This window comes from Leucopleurus acutus, assembly GCF_964270905.1.
Source record: "Leucopleurus acutus genome assembly, chromosome: 11".
NCBI classification, from domain to species: Eukaryota; Metazoa; Chordata; class Mammalia; order Artiodactyla; family Delphinidae; genus Leucopleurus; species Leucopleurus acutus.
Window position 1 is genome coordinate 93,903,138 of NC_139152.1, and position 21,251 is coordinate 93,924,388.

Sequence of the window (21,251 nt, forward strand, 5' to 3'; positions counted from 1 at the left end):
GACCGGTGGGCACGCGTGGATGGCCACTCTCCTGGGTCACCTCCTCTTCAAGGAAGAGCCTTTCCCAGGCCAGCAGGGACCCCTAGCTGTGGGGGACCCCTGCCCTCCCACCTGCCTACACTGGACGGTGCCCACCCTACTGGGCTCGAGCTGTGCAGTGACCACCCCCGGACGCTCCCTGGAAGTCCGTCCCTGCAGGCGGAAGTCACCCACGGCTCGTCACTGTTCTCGGGCCCCCTCTCTACCCTGAGCCCCTCAGCCCTGCAGCCCAGGGGCTGAGGCTCCTACGCCCGCTGCCGCCCACCCAGAGACGGGACAGCACAAACCCTGGAGTCGCACAGACCTGCGGGCACGCTTTGGCCCTGGTCGCTTGCTGTGTGACGGTGCCCGAGCCCCCTGCCGTCTCTGGGTCTCATCCCCTCCTCTGGCAAGTGGGGCTCTCCCTCGCCCTCCACCGTGGGGCAGGTGGGCCTGGCGGCCACCTCTGCACACCCTCAGGCCCTGATTTGGGGAGGCCTAAAGAGGAGAGGTGTCCCTGGCCCGCGGAGCCTGGGAACCAGAGCCTCCATCCGTCCGCGTGGGCACAGGCAGGTGACAGCCAAGGCTGAAGGTCAAGGCTGAGGGGGGCTGGCGGGTGGGGGGCACTCACACCACAGTGCACACAACACAGGCAAACCAGAATTGGACCATTTATTTCACAGTTTGGGGCAGTCCCTGGAGCCCCTCTCCAGTCATAAACCACTTTCTGTCGGGAAGAATAACTTAAGTCACAGGAGCGACCTTTGAGAGCTGAGGAGAGCTCATGGGCGGGCGGCTGGGGTGCGCGGAGGGGCAAAGTCGAATGGGACACCCCACTCCTAGGTTTTCCCTCCCGATGGCGTGGTGATGGCCCGCTTCTCTGGCTCCACCCCCAGCGGAGAGGGCAGAGGGTAGAAGGGGTCTCTGCAGCTCCAGGGGGCCGGGAAGAACCTGGGGCCCTCTGGGAGGCCTTAGTGTTTGAGCCACCTTGGGGGTCAGGGAGCAGCCTGAGTGAGGCCTGAGGCTTCCTAAGCTGGAAGGACACAAAGAGCCAGCAGGCGGGGACAGAGCGGGAGAGAGGCCTGAGGACCAGCCTTACGCAGGAAGCCCCGTGCCCCGCTAGGCCGGGGCTGTGGACACAGAGCCGCCTGGGCCTGGCTCTGCCCCGCCTCCCAGCTGGGCCTGGGGACAGCTGGGGGCCCGGCGGCCTCACGGGGACAGCAGCAGCTGGATGAGCTCCTGGAACTGCTCCCGGTGCTCGTAGATGTAGACCTCAGTCTGCCAGAGGGCGTTGACCAGCACCGTGTCATTGACCTCGTCCAGCATGATGTCTGTCCCCAGCTGGGGACTCAGTCTGTCCGGATCAAGGAAGAGGGGTCACCCCCAGGACACTCGGCCTGGGTAGGGGACAAGGGCTAGGACTGGGGTGGACTCGGGACACACAGCACCTCCTTGGGGAAAGGGAAAGTCCAGGCTGGGGACTGGGGCCAGCAGAGCCCTCACCTGAAGTACTGGATGCCAACCATCTCGCACCAGGCCCGGGCCCGGTCCACGGCCCGCCCGTCCGGATCTGTGCACTGGTGAGAAGCAGCCTCTGTGAGCGTCCAGCGCACGCCACACACACAGCCCCTGCCTGGGGTCCCCAGGTTCCAGGTTGGCTTAGCCCCTATCAGCAGAGTGACCTAAGGCAAATCCGCCTTTCTGGGCTGCAGTGACTGTCCCAGCCATGCAGAGGGGCAGAGTCTGTGGCTTTGACAGGTGGCTTGGCAGCGTTCAGGGTCAGTGAGCGTGGACGGGCTGAGTGGACAGGCCTCCACCTCCCTGCCCCCTTAGCTTTTGTCCATCTGACATTCTGGGCTTCCACATGGGCTGTGTTTGAAGGAAGAAATCCACAGCTAAAAAATGCTTGAAAATCCCACTGGAGGTGGTCACCGAAGGTCCCTGCCAGCATTGAGACGCTATAGGGGAAGGGGAACGCCCCTGCCCCGAGCTGGCTGAGGAGGGTCAACAGAGCCCTGCCATCCCCATGACACCCAGGGTCCCACGGGAAGCCTCATCCTGGGGCTGAGATCCCGAGGGAAGCGGGCCTGGGGAGGGGCCCATACTCACACATTCCACCACCATCTTGCCCAGTTCCTTGGCCCCAAAAACAGTCTTGGCCAGTTCCCAGGGGCTGCTGGGACGGAAGACGTCCACACAGGTCACAGGCACCTGCGGGGACCTCCCTGTCCCCAAGGAGACGACAACGGAGAGTTTCTTCACCTTGTTGCCCTGACCCTGTTGGGACAGGACAGGTGAGAGGAGGCCTGCCCCACAGATCAGGGGCACCCAGGGGTAAGAGAGAGGCTCCCTGGGGGATTGTGAAGAGGAGTACAGGCCTCCTGTGGCAGAAGCACAGCCTGTGCTGCCTCTCTTTTGCTTCAGAACAAGTTCTCCTGCCAATCTTCTGGGCGACCTTGGCAACCCACCTACCCAGGCTCCCCATGCACTCAGACGAGTGATGTTTGAGCACCCTTCCCCATCCCACAGTCTCTCACTGATTCCTTCTTCCTCCAGGAAGCCTGCCCTTCCACATCTGGCCCCTAGAGAGCGCTCACCTCCCTGCCACCTGCGGTTTCATCAGGGGCTTGGTGATGACCGCAGTGACAACTACAGCCAACAAGGATGCGGCACACTCAAGGTCAGGCACTGTTCTCAATACTTCACAGATAAGAGGCCACGGAAGCCTCACGACAGGCCCCAGGCAGGTACTATCAACAGCCCTAGGCAGTGGTTGAAGTGAAGCACGGGCAGAGACAGGCGCCAGACCCAGAGGCCCCCACACCACACTGCTTCTCCTAACCTGAGTGGGCCTCGCCCACCTCTGCAGGAAGCTCCTCGGGCTGAGGGCCGCTTCTCTTCCTCACCATCACTGACTCTGCACTGCCCCATCCCCAAAGGCCTCAGCATGGGCTCCCCTCCTCTGTGAGCCCTTTCTGAGCCCTCATGTCTCTCAGCAGGGGCGATGCTCCTGGGCCCCTGCACAGTTCTCTGTCACAGCACCTAAAACACTCGGATGGATGTGTCCTTGTTTATGGACTATCTCCCCTGAATGTGAGCTCCCCAAGCGTGTGTCTCCAGGCCGGGCAGCGTGGCTAGGCCTGTAAACTGGCACATACTGGTATGCATGCTGTCCTCCCCACAAACAGCAGATGCTGTTAATTGATCATAACACCCTTCCCCACCTAGTCCGGATTGGGCCTCAGAATCCCTCTTAGCACAGTGCTTTGGGCAGACACCACCAATCAGGCAGGTTCGAGTGTGACATAAAATTGCTGTTAAGTGCACAAATGAATGAATGCATGAAGAAAAGCCATTTGCTCTCCCAGGAGTCAGCCCAGAGTACAGTCAAGGTTTGCAGAAAGAGGAGAGGCCGCTGTGGGCGGTCAGTTCCAGCCCCTCCAACCCGAGGTGGCTCTCACCTTGCGGATCAAGTCCTGGTTGTACTCATGGATCTCCGTCATGGCGTCCAGCGTGGGGTTGTTGGCCAGCAGCCCGCCATCCAGAAAGCGCCCGTTGGGCCGGAAGTAGGTGGGGGCTGCCCCACTGCTCCGGGCTGCCCGCCACACCAGCTGCTCTGCGGGTGGGGGAGGAGGGGGCCCAGTGGCACAAGAGATGTGCGTTTCAGATCTAAGGGGGTGTGTGTGTATGTGTGCGCATGGCACTGTGGGAAGAGGGCGAGGCTGGGGACTCTTCAGAAGCAGGACCGACAGGCCATGCTGTCTGGCCCCGCCATCCTGGTGGAAGGCAGGGTGCAGCCTGCCCGAGGCCTGATGGCTCCCTGGCTCTGCCAACCCTCAGCTGATACCCTTGGGAGGGAAGACCAGGGCAATGGGTGGGATGGTGGTGGGCTGGGGGTGCCTGGCAGCAAGCTTGCGACTCCCACCCACCAACCTGCAGCCTCTCGGGCCAATCGCTTCCCACAGATGCATCAAACATGGTTTTAACCTGAGGGTTGAGGTGGAGGCTTTAGGTTAACGTTCTGGCCAACACGAGGCTCCCGTACACACTCCGGAGCCTGATAATTCCGGAAGAGGTGGAGCTCAGCCGGCTGCCGGTCGGACAGTGTCCCTGTCAGCATCACCCTGGAGAGAAACAAGGAGCAGGACACTGAAGCCACTGACCCATCCGCCCTGGACAATCCACCTCTGGCAATTTTTGTCCAAACCACCGACGCACTAATTCTTAAACTCAGCATTCCTACTTCTGGGAACCCATCCTAAGACACTCCCACATGTGCGGGGAGATAGGCACACACTAGGCTATTAATGGCATTAAATCAAACGACTGGAAACAACTAAATGTCCACCAGTGGGATGGTTCATGCTCCGTTCATGCTCCTCTGCGCAGTGGGGTCTGTGTCGCTGGAGAACGGCTGACGTATTGCTTCATGTACTGATGGATGGTGAGCGCCAAGATTTATATTTAAGTGGAAAAAGCGAGGTTCAGGACAGTGTGTATAATATGCCACCATTTATTTAAAAAGAAACCCCCAAAGACCCTATGTACCTATTTGCTTGGTCAGAGGGTAACTCTGGAAGGACCCATGTGCAGAACCTGGCAACAGTGAGCTGCCTCTGGGACAGGGGACTGCTTGCGGGCTGCAGCTCCAGGACAGGAGTCGGGGGAGACTTTTCAGCATGTCACCTCTGATACCTAATCAGTGTTCTACCATGTGTGTCTACAACCTGTTAAAGAAGACTCCTAACTGTCTCAAGAGACTCAGACATCCTTAAATACCGAGGGGAGTGTAGACTGACACAGCCCCCTTGGAAACTAATATGTATTCAGACCTTTACAAATGTCCTGGCTCTTTTTTTAAAAATTTATTTTCTTTCTTTATTTTTGGCTGTGTTGGGTCTTTGTTGCTGCATGAGGGCTTTCTCTATTTGCGGCGAGTGGGGGCTACTCTTCGTTGAGGTGCGCAGGCTTCTCATTGCGGTGGCTTCTCTTGTTCCGGAGCATGGGCTCTAGGCATGCGCGGGCTTCAGTAGTTGTGGCACGCGGGTTCAGTAGTTGTGGCTTGTGGGCTCTAGAGCACAGGCTCAGTAGTTGTGGCGCACAGTCCCAGCCGCTCTGCGGCATGTGCGATCTTCCTGGACCAGGGCTTGAACCCGTGTCCCCTGCACTGGCAGGCAGATTCTTAACCACTACGCTACCAGGGAAGACCTGTCCTGGCTCTTTGATCTGGGAATTCCGTTTTGGAAAGTCCAGCCTAAGGGAATAACCTTGGTTACAATGAAAGCTTTTTGTTTAAGGCTATTCATGCAGTGTAATTTATTACAGTGAAAAATGAATGCTCTACATGGAAATAATAGGAGGGAGTGCCTAAACAATGGAATGTTTTGCAGCCATTTCAAATTACACTAGCAAGGAGTTGAGACTAACACAGAAAGGTGTTTGTTACAATGAAAAATATAAAGAAAAGGGAACAAAAACTACGCATGGGAAAAAAAGATTAGTTTTCCACCTCTAAGAATCTTGTGGAAAGGTTATTTGAACATACCTCTCAATGAACAAAAAACTAAATGCTGGAAAAAAAATTTTTTTTTGATCTTCAAAGCACAGAAGGGGCTTCCCTGGTGGCGCAGTGGTTGAGAGCCCGCCTGCCGATGCAGGGGACGCGGGTTCGTGCCCCGGTCCGGGAAGATCCCACATGCCGCGGAGCGGCTGGGCCCGTGAGCCATGGCCGCTGAGCCTGCGCGTCCGGAGCCTGTTGCTCCGCAACGGGAGAGGCCACAACAGTGAGAGGCCCGCGTACCGCAAAAAAAAACCCAAAAAAAAACCAAAAAAAATTTTTTCTTTGGTACGCGGGCCTCTCACTGTTGTGGCCTCTCCCGTTGCGGAGCAACAGGCTCCGGACGCGCAGGCTCAGCGGCCATGGCTCACGGGCCCAGCCGCTCCGCGGCATGTGGGATCTTCCCGGACCGGGGCACGAACCCGCGTCCCCTGCATCGGCAGGCGGGCTCTCAACCACTGCGCCACCAGGGAAGCCCTTCAAAAAAATTTTTTTAAAAAGCACAGAAGATTGGGTGATTGGGATTGACATGTATACACTGATGTGTATAAAATTGATGACTAATAAGAACGTGCTGTATAAAAAAATAAATAAAATTCAAAAAAAAAAAGCACAGAAGATCTGATAAGATAGAAAGGAAAGATGAGGGTAAACTCTGAGGATAAGCAAGAACTCACAGAGGTAAATGGAGCACAGACTCATCTCTGACCTGAAGGCAGACACCAAACTATCAGTTTGAACTTCCATGCTGATGGCCTCATGGGGCCAGAGGGACAGAAGTCAAAGCCCAGGGTTCACTGAAGGTTAGGGATCTAATGGGAGACCCTCCCCACATTAGATTGTAATCCCAAAGGGCTACCCTCTTGGATAAGGGTTAAACCAGAAATAAACCTGCCCCTTTCCCACGCCTGGAGGCTGTGAGTAAAGTTGGCTGGCATTAAACAAAGAAAGGAGAAAAAAAAAATCCCTGAAAATGTATAACCACAAACTAACCCTTCTGCAGATCTGTAGTCTAAATTCTCATCACCTGGGGGAAGTTCCAAAACCTTCATGCCAAGAATTTAGTTACAGTGACCCTAGATGCTACTGTACATGGGTACCTGGAGGATACAACATAAGACACTCTGGAGAAGATACCCTCATTCTAGGCTTCACAGAATCTGCACATATTTCTCAACACTAAGGAATACCACACAGTTCCAAAAAAGGTGGGGGGGGACGTCAAGAAATAAAACACCATGAATAAAAATAAGCATAAACAACACATACCTACATAGACAGCAGTTATTTGAATCCTCAAACAAAGACTGTAAAACAGCTATGCTTGGGACTTCCCTGGTGGCACAGTGGTTAAGAATCCGCCTGCCAATGCAGGGGACACGGGTTTGAGCCCTGGTCCAGGAAGATCCCACATGCTGTGGAGCAATTAAGCCCATGCACCACAACTACTGAGCCTGCGCTCTAGAGCCTGCGAACCACAGCTACTGAGCCCGCGTGCCAAGAAGCCCATGCACTGCAACGAAGAGTAGCCCCCGCTCGCAGCAACTAGAGAACGCCCACGTGCAGCAATGAAGACCCAATGCAGCCAAAAATAAATAAATAAAATAAAATTATATAAAAAAAAAACCCAGCTATGCTTACAATGTTGAAAGACATCAAACACAAGCTTGATAATATTTTCAGGGAATAGAAAACTATAAGTAATGACCTAGAAGATCTGAAGAAAAAAACAAAGAGTACTTCTAGAAATTTAAATAAATAAATAAATAAAAACTCAATGAATAGGTTAAATGGAAAATCAGATAAAGTTAAAGACGGAATTAGTGAATTGGAAAATAGGTAAGAAGAAATTATCCAGAATGCAATGCAGAGAGATAAAATGAAAGAATATACAGGAGAAGTTAAAAGACATGAAAGACAGAAAAGCTCTAACATTTTCAACTGGAGTTCCAGAAGGAGAGGCAAGAGAAAATCAGGCAGAGGCAAGGTTGAACCAATAATGACTCAGGCTTCCAGAACTGAAGAAAGACATGAATCCAAAGATTTAAGAAGGCCAACAAATCCCATGCAGGATAAATTAGAAGGAATTCATAACTAGATATATCTTAGTGCAGCTGTAGAGCACCAAAAACAAATAAACCAACACATAAATAAAAGCAGCCGGAGGAAAAAAGACTACTTACTTTCAAAGGAGTAAGAGTTAAATTGAAATTGACTGCAAGTGTAACAATGGATGCTAAAAGGCATAGAATGATATCTTTCTTGTTCTACAAGAAAATCACCAGCCTAGAATTCTATACTCAACAAGAATAAGAGAGAAATAAAAGAATGTTCAACTGATAAGGGTGAAACACAACTAGTTTCAAATGATGAGAGTGAAATAAACTTATTTTCAAACAACTCTGCTAGTGGAGAATTCACTACCAGCAGACCATCTCTATGGGAAAGGCAAAAGAAGGTACTTTAGGCAGGAGGAAGGTGGTCACAGGAAAGACTGTAAAGCAAAGAAGTGATACACATGTATACATACACACACACATATGCATACTCATACACATACACACATACATGAGCTGGAGCCAGCTCACACTGGCTTGTGAGAACCTATTGCTAAATCTCATGAGCTGGTTGTTAAACTGTTGGTAGCTTGAAATCAGCCATGGTGGGGGTATTTACACCATGGGAATTGGCAAACACTAAATACCAGGGTTTTATCCCCCTAGAGATCTGGTTTCCCAGCTCACCACTAGATAAATATAAATAAACATCAACTTCAAAAAACAATATCTTGTGAGGTTTTAAAAAAACAAGATAGATATAAAATTCAGAAAAGTAATTATTGGGTTGGCCAAAAAGTTCGTTTGGGTTTTCCCATAAGATGGCATGGACCTAGAGACTGTCATACAAGTGAAGTAACTCAGAAAGAGGAAAACAAATAACGTATATTAACGCATATATGTGGAATCTAGAAAAATGGTACAGATGAACTGGTTTGCAAAGCAGAATATAGATACAGATGTAGAGAACAAATGTATGTACACCAAGGGGGGAAAGCGGGGGGTGGGTGGTGGTGGTGGGATGAACTGGGAGATTGGGATTGACAATCACTGATATGTATAAAATGGATAATTAATAAGAACCTGCAGTATAAAAAATAAATAAAATAAAATTCAAAAAATAAAAAGAATGATTTGTGCCATCCAAATTCTTCTGCAATTTTCTTTAAAAAAAAAAATCCTTTATTATCTGAGGGGGGATAATGGTATCAGTTAAATTTAGACTTCTATAATACGCACTAAAAAAAAAGACAACAGAAATGAGTGCATAAATTTCAAACTATTGGGTTGGGGGTGGAATGTAATGATTAAAACTATTCAGTAAATCCCAAAGAAGGCAAGAAACACGGAACAAAATAGGATCGCATATGTCGTGCCCCAAATATGAGTAATTATGTAAGTATAAATGGACCAGCCACATAAACTATTAGATTAACTATATGAAGGCTCTGATAGCCAAACCAATCAGCTAAAACAGACTTAACTAATTAAATAACTTAAATATATTACTATGCAATAAAAATCTATAAATACACTAAATGCACAGATCAGATAAAGAACAAGTCCAGCTATAGGCTATTTACAAGAGAGACATGTAAAACATAGGGATCAAGAAGGCTGAATTAAAGCACGAGCACAGACACACCACATGCAGATATAACCAATGAAGGCTAGGATAACTATATTAATATCAGACAAAGTCAAGGCAAAAAGTATTCTGAGAGGGCTTCCCTGGTGGCGCAGTGGTTGAGAGTCCGCCTGCCGACGCAGGGGACACGGGTTCGTGCCCCGGTCCGGGAAGATCCCACGTGCCCCGGAGCGGCTGGGCCCGTGAGCCATGGCCGCTGAGCCTGCACATCCAGAGCCTGTGCTCCGCAACGGGAGAGGCCACAACAGTGAGAGGCCCGTGTACAGCAAAAAAAAAAAAAAAAAAAAGAATAAAAATAATAGGTGTGTAAGACTGCTATAGATAAAATTATCAAACTGTACTGACAAACTTTCAACAAATGGAATGTTTTGCTATGTTCCCTAATTGGAAGACTTGGTGTTTTAAGATGTCAATTCTCCCCTAAATAAGCTCACAGAAAACTCCTATATATATAATAGATAAACAACAAGGTCTTACTGTAGAGCACAAGGAACTATATTCAATATCCTATAATAAACCGTAATGGAAAAGAATATGAAAAAGGATACGTGTGTGTGTATAACTGAATCACTTTGCTGTACACCAGAAACACAATATTGTAAATCAAGTATACTTCAATAAGAAAAAAATAAAGCATACAGATTCAATATAATCACAATCAAAATCCCAACAGGATTTGCTTTTCTGTAGAATCTGACAGTCTGATTCTACAATCTCTATGGAAGCGCAAATAGCAACAAGTAACCCACATCTTATGCGGCACTTCTACGTGCTAGGTGCTTTTTACGTGCTTTATAAACACAACTTTTTTACTTCTCATGTAAGCCCCAGGAAGCAGGCACTATATTATTCCCATTTTTGAGAAAAGGAAACTTCAGGGTACATGCTCTTAATTACTTCCCTAAAGGGCCTCCAACAATAGGAAGCCCTGCTATAAACTTGCTATAAACACTGCAGAATAAGGGCTCCGTGGTCAAAAACAGACCCAAGAAGGACCCTGGACCCACTAGGAAGCAAGGCCTGCGATGTGGAGGGAAAGACAGACTTTTCACAGATGAGGCTGGGGAAACTGGTTATTTGTGGGGAAAACAGGAAATTGGATTTCTCCTGATACAAAAATCAACTCCAGATTGATAAAAGACCTAAACGTGATAGGCAGATGGAGGGAGCTTCCCGACCTGAGACCCAGGAAGGGAGCTCCGTGCCTCCAGTTAAGGAAGCACAAATCATAATAAGGAAAACATTTCGAAATTCTGCTGCATTAAGAACATCCGCTCTGGCTTCCCTGGCTTCCTGGCTTCCCTGGCTTCCCTGGCGGCTCAGTGGTTGAGAGTCCGCCTGCCGATGCAGGGGACGTGGGTTCGTGCCCCGGTCCGGGAAACTGTGCTCCGCAACGGGAGAGGTCACAGCAGTGAGAGGCCCGTGTACCGGAAAAAAAAAAAAAAAGAACATCTGCTCATCAACAAAACACCGTAAGGAGAGTGAAGACAAGCCTAGAGTGGGAGAAGAAATCCATCAAAGGACTCGTTTTCAAAATATAAAAAAGAGAATTAAGAAGCCTCATAACCCCCAACACACAACCCAATTGTGCCCAAAATGGGTAAAACACTTGAATAGGAACTTTATAAAAGAGGAAATGCAGATGGTCTCTAAACATATGAAAAGGTGTTCAACCTCACTAGTAATCAGGAAGATGAAAATTCCAATCAACAGAGACAGTATCTTTCACTCCAGATTTATAAAGACAAAAACGTTACAAAGCTAAATTGGTTTGACAATAACCAATGTTAGCAAGAATGCAGAGTGCCAGGAACTCTCAAACATGGCTAATGGGAGTGGAAATAGAAACCACCACTTCGGAAAACAGCTGGGCAGAATCTAAGCGTTGAGGCCAAGCAGACTTGGCAGCTCTGCTCCTAGGCATGTGCCCCACGGGGTCTTCTGATAAGTCCTAAGATGTCCACTGCAGACTCAAGAGGCCCAAACGGAATGACCCAAGTGCCCGTTGAAGGTATCTGGAGAAATAAACCGTGGGGGCACAGTCATATGAGCCGTGAGAATGAACGAAGTACAGCTTCACCCAACAGTAGGGACCATGCTGACTAATGCGGCATTGACAGAAGGAAGGATAACACACAAAAGGATTCCATCCAAGCCCAGAGACAGGCAGGACCGGAACCGTGCTCAGGGCTGCATTCAGGTGCCGAAACTAGACAGAAAGTCCAGGAAATCCGGGTCGCAGGAGAACGGTTACCTCCGTGGGAGGTGGAGGGAAGCAGGAGCTATGACGGGGGCCGGCACACACTCAAGGGGCTTTTGGACTTGGCTGGTGGTCATATCTGGGTGTCTGCTTTAGAATTATTCATGGAACTGTTTAATGTCCTTTTCTAAATGTATGTTCTATTTCACCACAGAAAAGAAAAAAACTGTCTAGGATAAAATATACAAAAAATGTTTTTCAAAACATTAACTTTTGGTTAATAAATCATGGATATTTTCCTCTTCTTTTTACTTTCCAAAACTTCCAAATTTTCTTAAAAGACTATGTGTTATTATTAAATGGAAAAAAAAAAAGTTTTACTATGAAAAGAAATCCTCCCAACTCTCCAGGGCTCGCTTACACCTCACTTCCTCCAGGAAGCCCTCCCTGACCACCTTGTTCTCAGTCCTTTCTCCCCCTTGGTTCCACGGATAGTCAGTTGCTGAACACTTTTCAGGGGTCTGCTCTGGGGCAGGCACTGTGCTAGATGCCGGGGCAACAGAAAAACAAGGCAGTCACGTTCCTGCTTCACGCAGCTCACAGTCTGGCAGGCGAGCCAGGCGTTAGGCAGACAATAATGTAATTCCAGGATGGGAAATAAATACTACAAAGAAGTGGTGGTGCTGAAGGTTCTTCTGGGACCTCTTAATAAGCACATGCTGTCTTGCGTGGTTGCCATTTTTTTAGGTCACTTATCTCCTAACCAGATCGTAAGCCTTCCCACCTGATGGTTGCATCACCCCATCACACACACACACAGGCAGTGCCGGGGGCAGAGCTGTGCTCAGCAAGTGTGTGTGTGAGGGACGAGAACCAACCCCTTTGACCCAGGGATGTGCTGTCTGGGTAGAAAAACATCAGACATGGGTCGAGGGTGTTCTGCACCTGTGTTCCTCAGCCACCCCCCCGCCCCCCATCCAGCTTTAATCAGACCAGGGCAGGGAGTCCTCTGCTCCAAGGAAGAGCCGACGGGGTGCATGGCTGGGGCCAAAGTCGCTGTGCTCCCGAAAAGGAGGGGGAGGAGGCTTACTTGGGTTTCTTGACATCCGTCATCTTGGTGTGCTCTCCAAACTCCCGCTTCAGGAACTCCTCCAGGGGCCCTGACTCGTAGGGCCGAGAGCCCTGGAACACCTCATCCTTCATGCGAAAGTACACACCACGCATGTAGGCCATGGACTTGCCTAGGAACAAGGGGGTCGGAGGTGGGGAGAGATGCGAGGGCTGCCCTGACAGGGGGCCTGAGCACAGGAACCAGCGGGGTGCGGGGGGCAGATTTACCAAAGCACCAACCAAGCTGGGGCTCCTGGGACCATCCTCGCAACTTCCCCCACAGGCAGAAACCCCCTTCAGCAGCTCCAAGGCTCGGCACTTAACCTTGTACTCGTAATTTGCATGTTTTCTTTAAAGAAGGGGTCCTGAACGTGTAAAAGCTTATAAATCTAGATCCACCCCATTTGCCGTGGAGTAGAAAGACCAGCCCTGTCCCGCGAGAACAGACAGCTTCCAAGGGGCAGGGTGCACCTCACAGTATGGAGAAGCTGCCCAGCACGCCTCAGCGGCCCAGGGGTGCAAGTGGGGGGCTGCGGAGGGGAGGGCTTCTCAGATCCCTTCCATAGCCCCCGGGCGCCTGAAGACCCTGCATGGGGGATAAATGTCCCCTGAAGAAGGAAGTGACCCTTTCTGGAGGAGAAACTAGAACCTCCGCCCACTCTGCTCCACGCCCAGATCTCATGCCCAGCCGGGTGGAAGCCAGCCCTGAGCTGGCCCTTCTCTCAGGGAAGACCAGAGAGGGGACACGGGGCCCCAGAGGCCAGGGGACAGAAGTCCCAGCAGCTTTGCCGACATAATCCTCCTCCTCCCAGGGCCCCACGGGACGCTGCTCTAGGTCACCTCCTGGGCTGGCTGTGCCCCATGTCCCTCCCACGCACACCCTGGGTGCCGGGCCATGGCCTCCTCACACTGGGAACACCCGGATGCCTACGCCTCCCCCATGGGACCCGGGGCTCCTTGAGGCGGGGCGTGCACCTGACTCAGCCCTGCACGCCTAGCACCCAGCACAGGCCTGGCCCGAAGGCCTTGATGTCCTGGAAGGGGAGGGTCCTCTCCTGGTGCCTTCAGATCTGCAGGACGAGTTGGAGGGCATGGAACCCAACCCAGGCAGGGATCCCCAGTCAGGGATGCTGAGACAATTCCCGCCGGGCGGTAGCTCGGTCGGAGGGGGCCCCCCACACGCAGCATCATGCAGCCCAGACAGCTCCATAAAGGAGACCCTGCTCGAGCCGAGACAAGGCCTACCCGGAAGTCTGTCCAGTAAGCAAAATGCCCCGTCACCTCTGGGAGGTTGTAGTGACAGCAAACTGCGTGGGTTTTCTGTGTCGCTGGGGAGTGCTGGGATGGGTGTCCTCGGGACTCCTAGCCCCAGCAAGCCCTCCAGTGGGCCGTGTGACTTTGGGTCACCTCTCCCCCCAGGGCCTCCATTACCCTGTGTGGGTAAAATGAAGTGTGCAGACTAGGGCCCTGGCATTTGTGACCCCTCCAAGTCACATTCCTCATTCCTGAGGCCACCAACTCCACCCACCCTCAGAATGCTTCTCCTCATTTCCAGCAGTTCTGAGGCCCTTCTGTGTCTGCCTTGCAGGGGCATGGCAACCGGTATAAAAATGCTCCCAACGCTGAGAGTGAAACCAGTTCTGTCCTCTGTGGCTGGGTGGGCATCATCCTAGCCCACCCCCCAGCCCTTCCTCCTTCCAGCCTCGGACCCCAACACCCCAGCCACCCCCCGAAGGGCCTATGGGCCCTCCCCTCCCCCATGACGTTCTCCGCAAAGCTCGGAGAACAAACTCAGCCCCATTTGAGGGCAGGTCTCGGCCCCAACCCGTCCTGCCTCAGCAGCCCAGGGGTTGCCCTCACCGTGCAAGATGGCCAGGGCCAGGATGCCCCCCGTGCTGGTCCCCGCCACCCAGTCGAAGAGGTCCTTGGTGGCGATGCCCGAGGCCTTCTCAATGGCAATGAGGAGCTGGATGATGACGAGGCCTTTCACGCCCCCTCCGTCCAGGCAGAGCAGGTGGTCGCGGCTGTGGTGGGGACAGCAGTGGGAGAGAAGAGGGTCCCATTACAGCCAGCACTTTGCATGCCGTGTCCCTGAGCACCTGCCCCGTGGTAGCCGCTTGAGCGCGTGGAGACCAAGCCCTGCAGAGCTCGCGTGCTACCGGGGCTTCGGGGAGGCGGTAGCGAAGTCAGTACAGGAATAAACACAGGACTTCAGGAGGCGAAAGGTGCAATAGAGAGACAGACACAGGAAGGTGAGGGCAGCAGGGGGCAGGGAAGACTTCCCTGGCCATGTGCCACCTCGGCAGACGCCTGGGTCTGTCTCCCACACTTTGAACAGGGGCTCCCCAAGGCCACTTGGTTTTGGTCAGATCCAGATCCCCAGTCCCAGACCTGAGCCGAAGCAGGTGCCTGATAAAAGTCTGTTTGAATTAAACAAGGCTGGGGGAAGGGCTGCTCTCCCGCGGCCACAAGGAAGAGGCATCCAAGAAGGTCAGGCCCCTCCAGCCGGGTGGGAGCAGCACGGGGGAAGGACCGTCTGTGCGTCAGGCGCCATAAGGAGCTTCCACCAGCATGAACTCACTTAAATGCTCCAAACCCCTTCCAGGTGGATACTCCCTGTCACCCTGTGCATATCTGTGAGAACACGAAGCTCGGAGTCACACAGGTGGATCTGGACCGGGGTCTGTGGACTCCCGGGTCACACACTCTCCAACACATCCTGACCCGTCTCCCTACGGCCCGCCACGCCCAGCCCCTGCCCTGGGGAAGAAGGCCTCTATCCTCTGTGCTCAGACCTGGAACCTTCCTTCCGGTCTCCTCCTCTTCTTTCTATCCCAGCTTAAATGTCACCACTGAGAGAAGCCTGCCTGATGCCATCGGGATGCTCCCGCTCAGCCCGCCCCTGCCCCACCCACTTCTGTGGTGCAGAGCCCTTCTCGCTTCCATCCGCAATTGCTTTTGGTCACTTGTTTGCTGCCTTTCTTCCCCCCATGAGGGCAAGGCCCGGCTCTGCGGGTGGGAGGCGTCCCACGGACACACAGCTGGTAGATGAACGAGCCTGCGCCGCCCGCCTGCGGGGTCCCTCGTCTTTTCCTGGACAAGCTGCCCAGCCCTGCAGCAAGCCCAGAGCATGTCAGAAGAGGCGGTGCTGTTGCCGGAGGCCTGCAGGGCCCCTGGCCAGGGAGGCTGGAGCAAAGAGGCAAGAGACCTTTCTGAAGATGTGGGGCTGGCAATGGAGGGAGCAGGGCTGAGCTGTGTGGCTCAGAGACCTGCGTGGGGAGGTCCTCACACACCTGCGTGGGGAGGTCCTCACAGGGGTATCCTGACTCTTGTCTCAGCCCCACCTCTAGGGAGGGCGCTCAGGCTTGTGCAGACTCCCCAGCCCTGCTGGAGAATCTGCCGCCTCCTTCCTCTTACTGGTGGGGACCTGTCAGTCCTCGGCCCCTGTGCAGGGGTGTGTGTGGGAGGGGGGGCGCAGTGGGAGGGAAGGGGGAGACGGCCAATAGGGCAGGTGCACCCTCAGGGCACATGGCACAGGGTGGCCGAGGAAACGAGTGGGCTACAGCAAGGGGAAGCCGAGCCTTCTGACGAGGAGAGGCCCAGCCACCCATGTGGCTGCCTGGTCCTGGGAGCTGCTTCTGGGAGAAGAGAGCTTTCCCTGCAGGGGAGGGCACTAGGGGTGCAGCCAGGAGAGAGCCTGCAGGAGCAGAAAGGGCATGGACTCGGAAGCCCTGGGCTGAGTCTGCTCTGACCTTAAACAAGTCACTTAACCTCAAGTTCTGCATTTGCAAAACAAGGTTACTAATGCCTCCCTAGGAAGGCTGTTAGGCACACAGGATAGTAAAAAACAGAGAACTGATAAACCACCTCCAGCATTACAGGGAAGGGTGGAGAGAGCACAGCTGACAGGAAACACGTTTGTCCTGGTAACTCGCCGAGCTGGTGGGCACTGATTCTGACAACCACTGTCACCAGGGACTGTCCTCAGGGACAGGGCTTGGGTTTCTTCCCTTTGTGCCCATCACCCCAGCCTGCCTCCTAGAATGGGCCTGGGTATACGGCAGATACTTGGGGAACCAACCCACCCACTAGCTCTTGGAGGGAGGCAATGTCAGCATCAGGGCAGCTGGGGGCTCCCTCCAGAGGAGAGCGGGGCCATCTCCCCCGACAGTCCATGACAGGGTCGGAGAGAGAAGGGACAGGGCCGCAGCCAGCTCCACTGTGTGGCCTGGAGCCGGCACAGTGATTGACGGAGAAGCAGGCCCAGCCTCCCTAAAGACTCAGTCTCTTTGCTGTGAACTACAGAGAGTGCGAGCTACCCTGCAGAGCCAGAGACAGACTAGAAAAAGTCCCACACCTGCTGCATGGCACCCGGCAGAGGCCCTGCCCATGAGCCTGCCCCCGACACTTACGTCCGCTTCTCGTCCCTCATGGAGCTCAGGATGAAGGCCGGCTTCCGGGCCCGGGAGATGTGCATGAGGTCCTGCAGTTCTGTGAGGCACAGGGCAGGGGGGGCTGGGGCCAGGCACGTGCCACTCACCGCCCCCCCATGGGTCCTGAGGGCAAATCTGGAGCTGGGCCCTTACCCCACTGTCCCTAGCAGGAGCATCCGCCTCCCACCCCCTGGAAGGGCTCTTCATCCCAGGATACAGCAGGGCCAGAGGCCACAGGCCCCTCAGGGAGCGATGGGCTGGAATGCAGAGGGGAGCCCGCTGCTCTGGGAATGGCGCCCCACACTGCCCGGCCAGCTCCCGATTTCCTGTGTCTTCCTCGCAAAGCCCCGAAGCACAAGCGCCCACCACGTGCCCTGTGTGTGCAGTTCACAAAGCACTTCTTCCTGCACAGGAGCCGGTGCTGCTGACAGCCACCGTCACAGAATCATGGCCCCCAATTTACAGATGAGACTCAAAGAGGTTATACAGCTCGTCCAAGGTCATTTAGCCAAAAGGGCAGAGTTAGGACACTCCTCGGGGTTTAACTCCATGAAGGAATGGAGATATCCCGACCATCTTCCAGATGCCTCTTGCCCTGATCCCAGGTCTGGAAACTTCCTCAGCGGCCTCAGATGGGATGCACCCACCCGTAGCATCCACGTTTGCCCCTGTGCCCAAGGCCCATCCCACGCCCACCAAATGGATTAGCTGCCCTCCGGACAAGCAGCCCGGCCCCAGGTCGCCTGGCCCAGCAGTGTCACGTCATCCCGATTCTGACGGGCCCTTCCCACAGCTGTGCACGGAGTCTAGAAGCAGCAAAGCAGGACGGCAGGCTGGCAGGCAGTGTGTCTCCCCCTCACCAGGGCAAGTGGCCAGAGGGGACAAGGTAAGTGGGAGACTGGCCAGGAGAGGCGTGGACAGAGCACCAGGGAGAGGGACGTGCAGCTGAGAGAAAGGAGCAGCGGGGACTAGAGCCGCAGCTAACCTGGGGCACCGCGGGCTCTGCGGCCCCTCTAGGCCCAGGGCATTACCCATCTGACGCCGCGCCCCAGGCCCACCATCCAGCCTGGCTTAGGTGGCTGATTGCCTGTAAAATCGAGAGATAACGATGGGGGGCAGGTCCTGGGTGGGGAGGGGCAGGGGGAGGAGAGAGGCGGAGCCAGAAGGACTAACTGTGGCTGCCAGCTCTGCCCGTCCGTCCGGAGCTCCAGGGCTGGCCAGGGTATCCTGGCTGAAGATGCTGGCGTCTGATTCGCCAAGAGTTAAAAAAAAAAAAAAGCGCCAGCGTGCCAAGGATCGGTCTCTGACTGCCCTGTTCGGGGAAGCCCACTCCCAAACAATCCGGGGCCCTGGGCGGGCCAGCCCACAGAGGCCCAGAGAAGGTCTCCGCCTCCTCAGGGGCTGTCTCCACGGACACCAAGGATGCACGGCGCAGATCCTGGTTGCCTGGCCAGTAGGTCACCAAAGGGGCCGGAAGAGGAGCACACAGAGATCTGACAGAGATTCAGCAGCGTGGCCGAAATGCTCCCGGTCACAGCCAGAGGGCCGAGGGCTCTGAGCCACCACCAGCACCCCTCACTGCCCACCCGAGCTCCCAGGGCACAGAGAGGCCAAGAAAGTACCCACCTCATGGGTGTCCAGGGCACCCTCTGGGGGAAATGGACCGAAGGCCATCAGCCAGGGACCCCAGCAGCCTCTGGGCGCTACGGGTTGCTGGCTGCACCCGAGGCTGACAAGTGCTGCCCACCCTCCTTTGCTTCCTTCAACAACTTCTCCCATGGGGCCCCGTTTCCTTCCCACAGGGACTGCTCTGACCCAAGGGCCTGGGAGCCAGGTAGAGAGGAGGGGAGCTGCCTACCTAGGTTGTTGAAGTTGATCGGTGGGGGCGGAGATCTTTCCAGGGAGAAGGAGCGCGCTGCTGGGGAGCACTGCTCCGCCGAGACCCCCTGGACGAGTGGGGAGCGGTAGTCGGCCCCCACGGTTCTCAGCAGAGTTAGGAGCGCCTTCCTGGTGACGACTTGTCATGTTTGGGGAGGGGGAGATCGCACAGGATCAGAAACTGTCGATGTGCAAGTGAGAGGTCCCTCCCTTCCACACACGGTCCCCTCTCCCAGGCCCCCTGGGTATGTGGGGGGTCGGGGGTGCCCCAGGGCGTGCTGGCTCTAGTCTGTTATATCCAAAGCAGCTGCTGGGGGCTGGGGCGGGTCCTGGGAGTCGGACTCGGAACATGGAAGGAGGAGGTCGGTGTTGCCCGGCCCGAGTATTTGAGGAACCCCCGCTTTCCCTTCTACACCAGTCAAGAAAGCAGGACTCCCACCTCCACGTTCAGCAATTCTTGAGGCTTTCAGAACTCAGCAGGAATGAACCAGCCAGTGGGCATTTACTCCCATCTAACGGATGGGATAACTGAAAACGCACATGCATGCACATGCGCACACGCTTGCTTGCAAACGCTATCAGGTACACACCCACAGCAACCTCCACAGTTCCCCGGAACCTTCCAGAGGGCGCCAGCCTTCTGGTGAGGAGGATCTGCTCTTTCCAGCCCTGAAGCCAAGGCTTATTGAGCCAGCGTGCAGCACATGCACGGTGCCCGTGTGCACGAGGGGTGCACGCGTGTCATGTAGCACATGCCTGTGTGCACCGGGGGTAACGTGTCATGCAGCACATGCATCGGCTAGTGGCTGTTCTTGCAAGTGGTTCCGTCAGTGAGTTCCCCAAGAGTGGGGAAGAGGGCTGCTGCCGCTGCCTACCCTGCCCCCCACCCCCCAGAGTCCTGGCACCCTGAGGCAGGATGGTGGCCGCACAGAAGAGGACACTGCTGTGGCAACCCCCTGGGCCCCCATCTAGTGGTCAGGGGCCCTGTTCTCGGGAAAAGGAAACTTCCCCTCTGGGCCTCCCACTGCTCTAGCCACTCTGTGCAGGGAGCAACTGGGGGCGGGTATGGACGGGACGTGGGCAACTGATGGCTGGGACTTCCCTGCTCCCCAGTCCCTGCACCCCGCACCCACCCCTGCCCAACTCTGGTCCCAGAGTGTAGAGCACATACGTTTGCTATTCTTGGAGGCTATGAACGCAGGAGTTGCTCCAAAGTCATTCGGGATGTCCACTTCTGCCCCAAACACAATGAGGGCCTTGATCATCTCCATGTTGTCTTTCTGTAGGTGATGGAGTGAGGGGGAAATACGCAACAGCTCAGGGAAACGAAGACAGAAAGGACCCCAGCCTCTTCCCCTCCAATCCATCAACTTGGCGGACCTTTCACCAGCATGGGGAGAGACACTGGAACCCCTCTGACCCACACCCGCAGTCAATCCCATATTGCCACTGCCCTGACAAACAGGCTTACAAGTATCCCCAGGTGAGAATTTAATAACCCAGCCCCCAGCCCCACCAGCTCCTTCTCTAAAGAAGCAAAACATCTATGACCCCCGACCCAGGAGCCGTGGGGCCACTGAAGAGTCAGCTGCTGGTCGCTCGCAAGACCAGCAGGAGAGGGTAAGTGAGGAAAGGCCCCCATCAAGTCCAGGGCCCCGGTTCTGAGGGGGAAACCGAGCACACATCCTCCCTGACGGCAAACCCCTCCCCAGAGAATGCACAGTGAACGTCTGGAGGCTGGGCAGCGGGGCCGGGCTGGGTGTGTTTTCCCAGCACAAACCAACAGACTGGCTGCCAGGAGACCTGAGTGCTGGGCTTATCACCTCCCTCTCTCGGGGCCTGATCTCCTTGCCTAGAGAATGAAGAGGTGTGTCTAGAAAGCCGTTTTCCAAACTGCTGTTCGTGTACCATTAGGATGTATATGGGCACAGGTAAACGTGTGTTTTAACCATTAGTTATGTATTTCTTCTTTGGTTACCTTTTATTTGTGGCACTGGTTTACCAGTGTAATATAACAGTTCCTTCAAAATAAATTTAAGCTTAAAAGCAAGCCAAATTAAAGCAATGATTAAGCACAAACTTGTAAAAGTGGCTCGTGAGTCCGCCAGAAACTGCACACATGGTGCGCAGGTGACTGGAGTACGGAAGCAATGGCCTACGTCAGCAGTTCTCAAAGTAAGCCCTCTGAATACGGAGACCCCTTGGAGGGTTCAAGAGGTTAGAACCATATTCATGAAAACATCAAGGTGTTGTTTGCATTTGCACTGTGTTAACTTTTGCACCGATGGTGTAAAAACAACTGTGGATAAAACTGCTGGTGCCTTAGCATGAAGCAAGGCAGTGGCACCAA

The 21,251-nt window shown here is 54.0% G+C and overlaps 1 protein-coding gene across 3 annotated transcripts in view; it reads right to left on the reverse strand.

Moving 5' to 3' along the window:
• Window positions 1-711: 711 nt before the first annotated feature.
• The window catches only part of PLA2G6 (phospholipase A2 group VI), a 49,902-nt gene continuing 29,362 nt past the window's right edge, over window positions 712-21,251 (reverse strand). For 2 of the 3 annotated variants that reach the window (XM_082849690.1, XM_082849692.1), the window contains exons 9-18: window positions 20,073-20,181; window positions 18,882-19,040; window positions 17,003-17,081; window positions 14,451-14,614; window positions 12,571-12,721; window positions 4,006-4,142; window positions 3,480-3,634; window positions 2,128-2,295; window positions 1,522-1,595; window positions 712-1,372 (exon numbers count right to left, since the gene is read on the reverse strand). In XM_082849690.1, the coding sequence (XP_082705816.1) occupies window positions 1,228-1,372; window positions 1,522-1,595; window positions 2,128-2,295; window positions 3,480-3,634; window positions 4,006-4,142; window positions 12,571-12,721; window positions 14,451-14,614; window positions 17,003-17,081; window positions 18,882-19,040; window positions 20,073-20,181 (1,341 nt within the window). In that variant the 3' untranslated portion in view covers window positions 712-1,227. The remainder of the gene's footprint in view (window positions 1,373-1,521; window positions 1,596-2,127; window positions 2,296-3,479; window positions 3,635-4,005; window positions 4,143-12,570; window positions 12,722-14,450; window positions 14,615-17,002; window positions 17,082-18,881; window positions 19,041-20,072; window positions 20,182-21,251) is intronic. The other variant, XM_082849691.1, reaches the window with a different exon arrangement.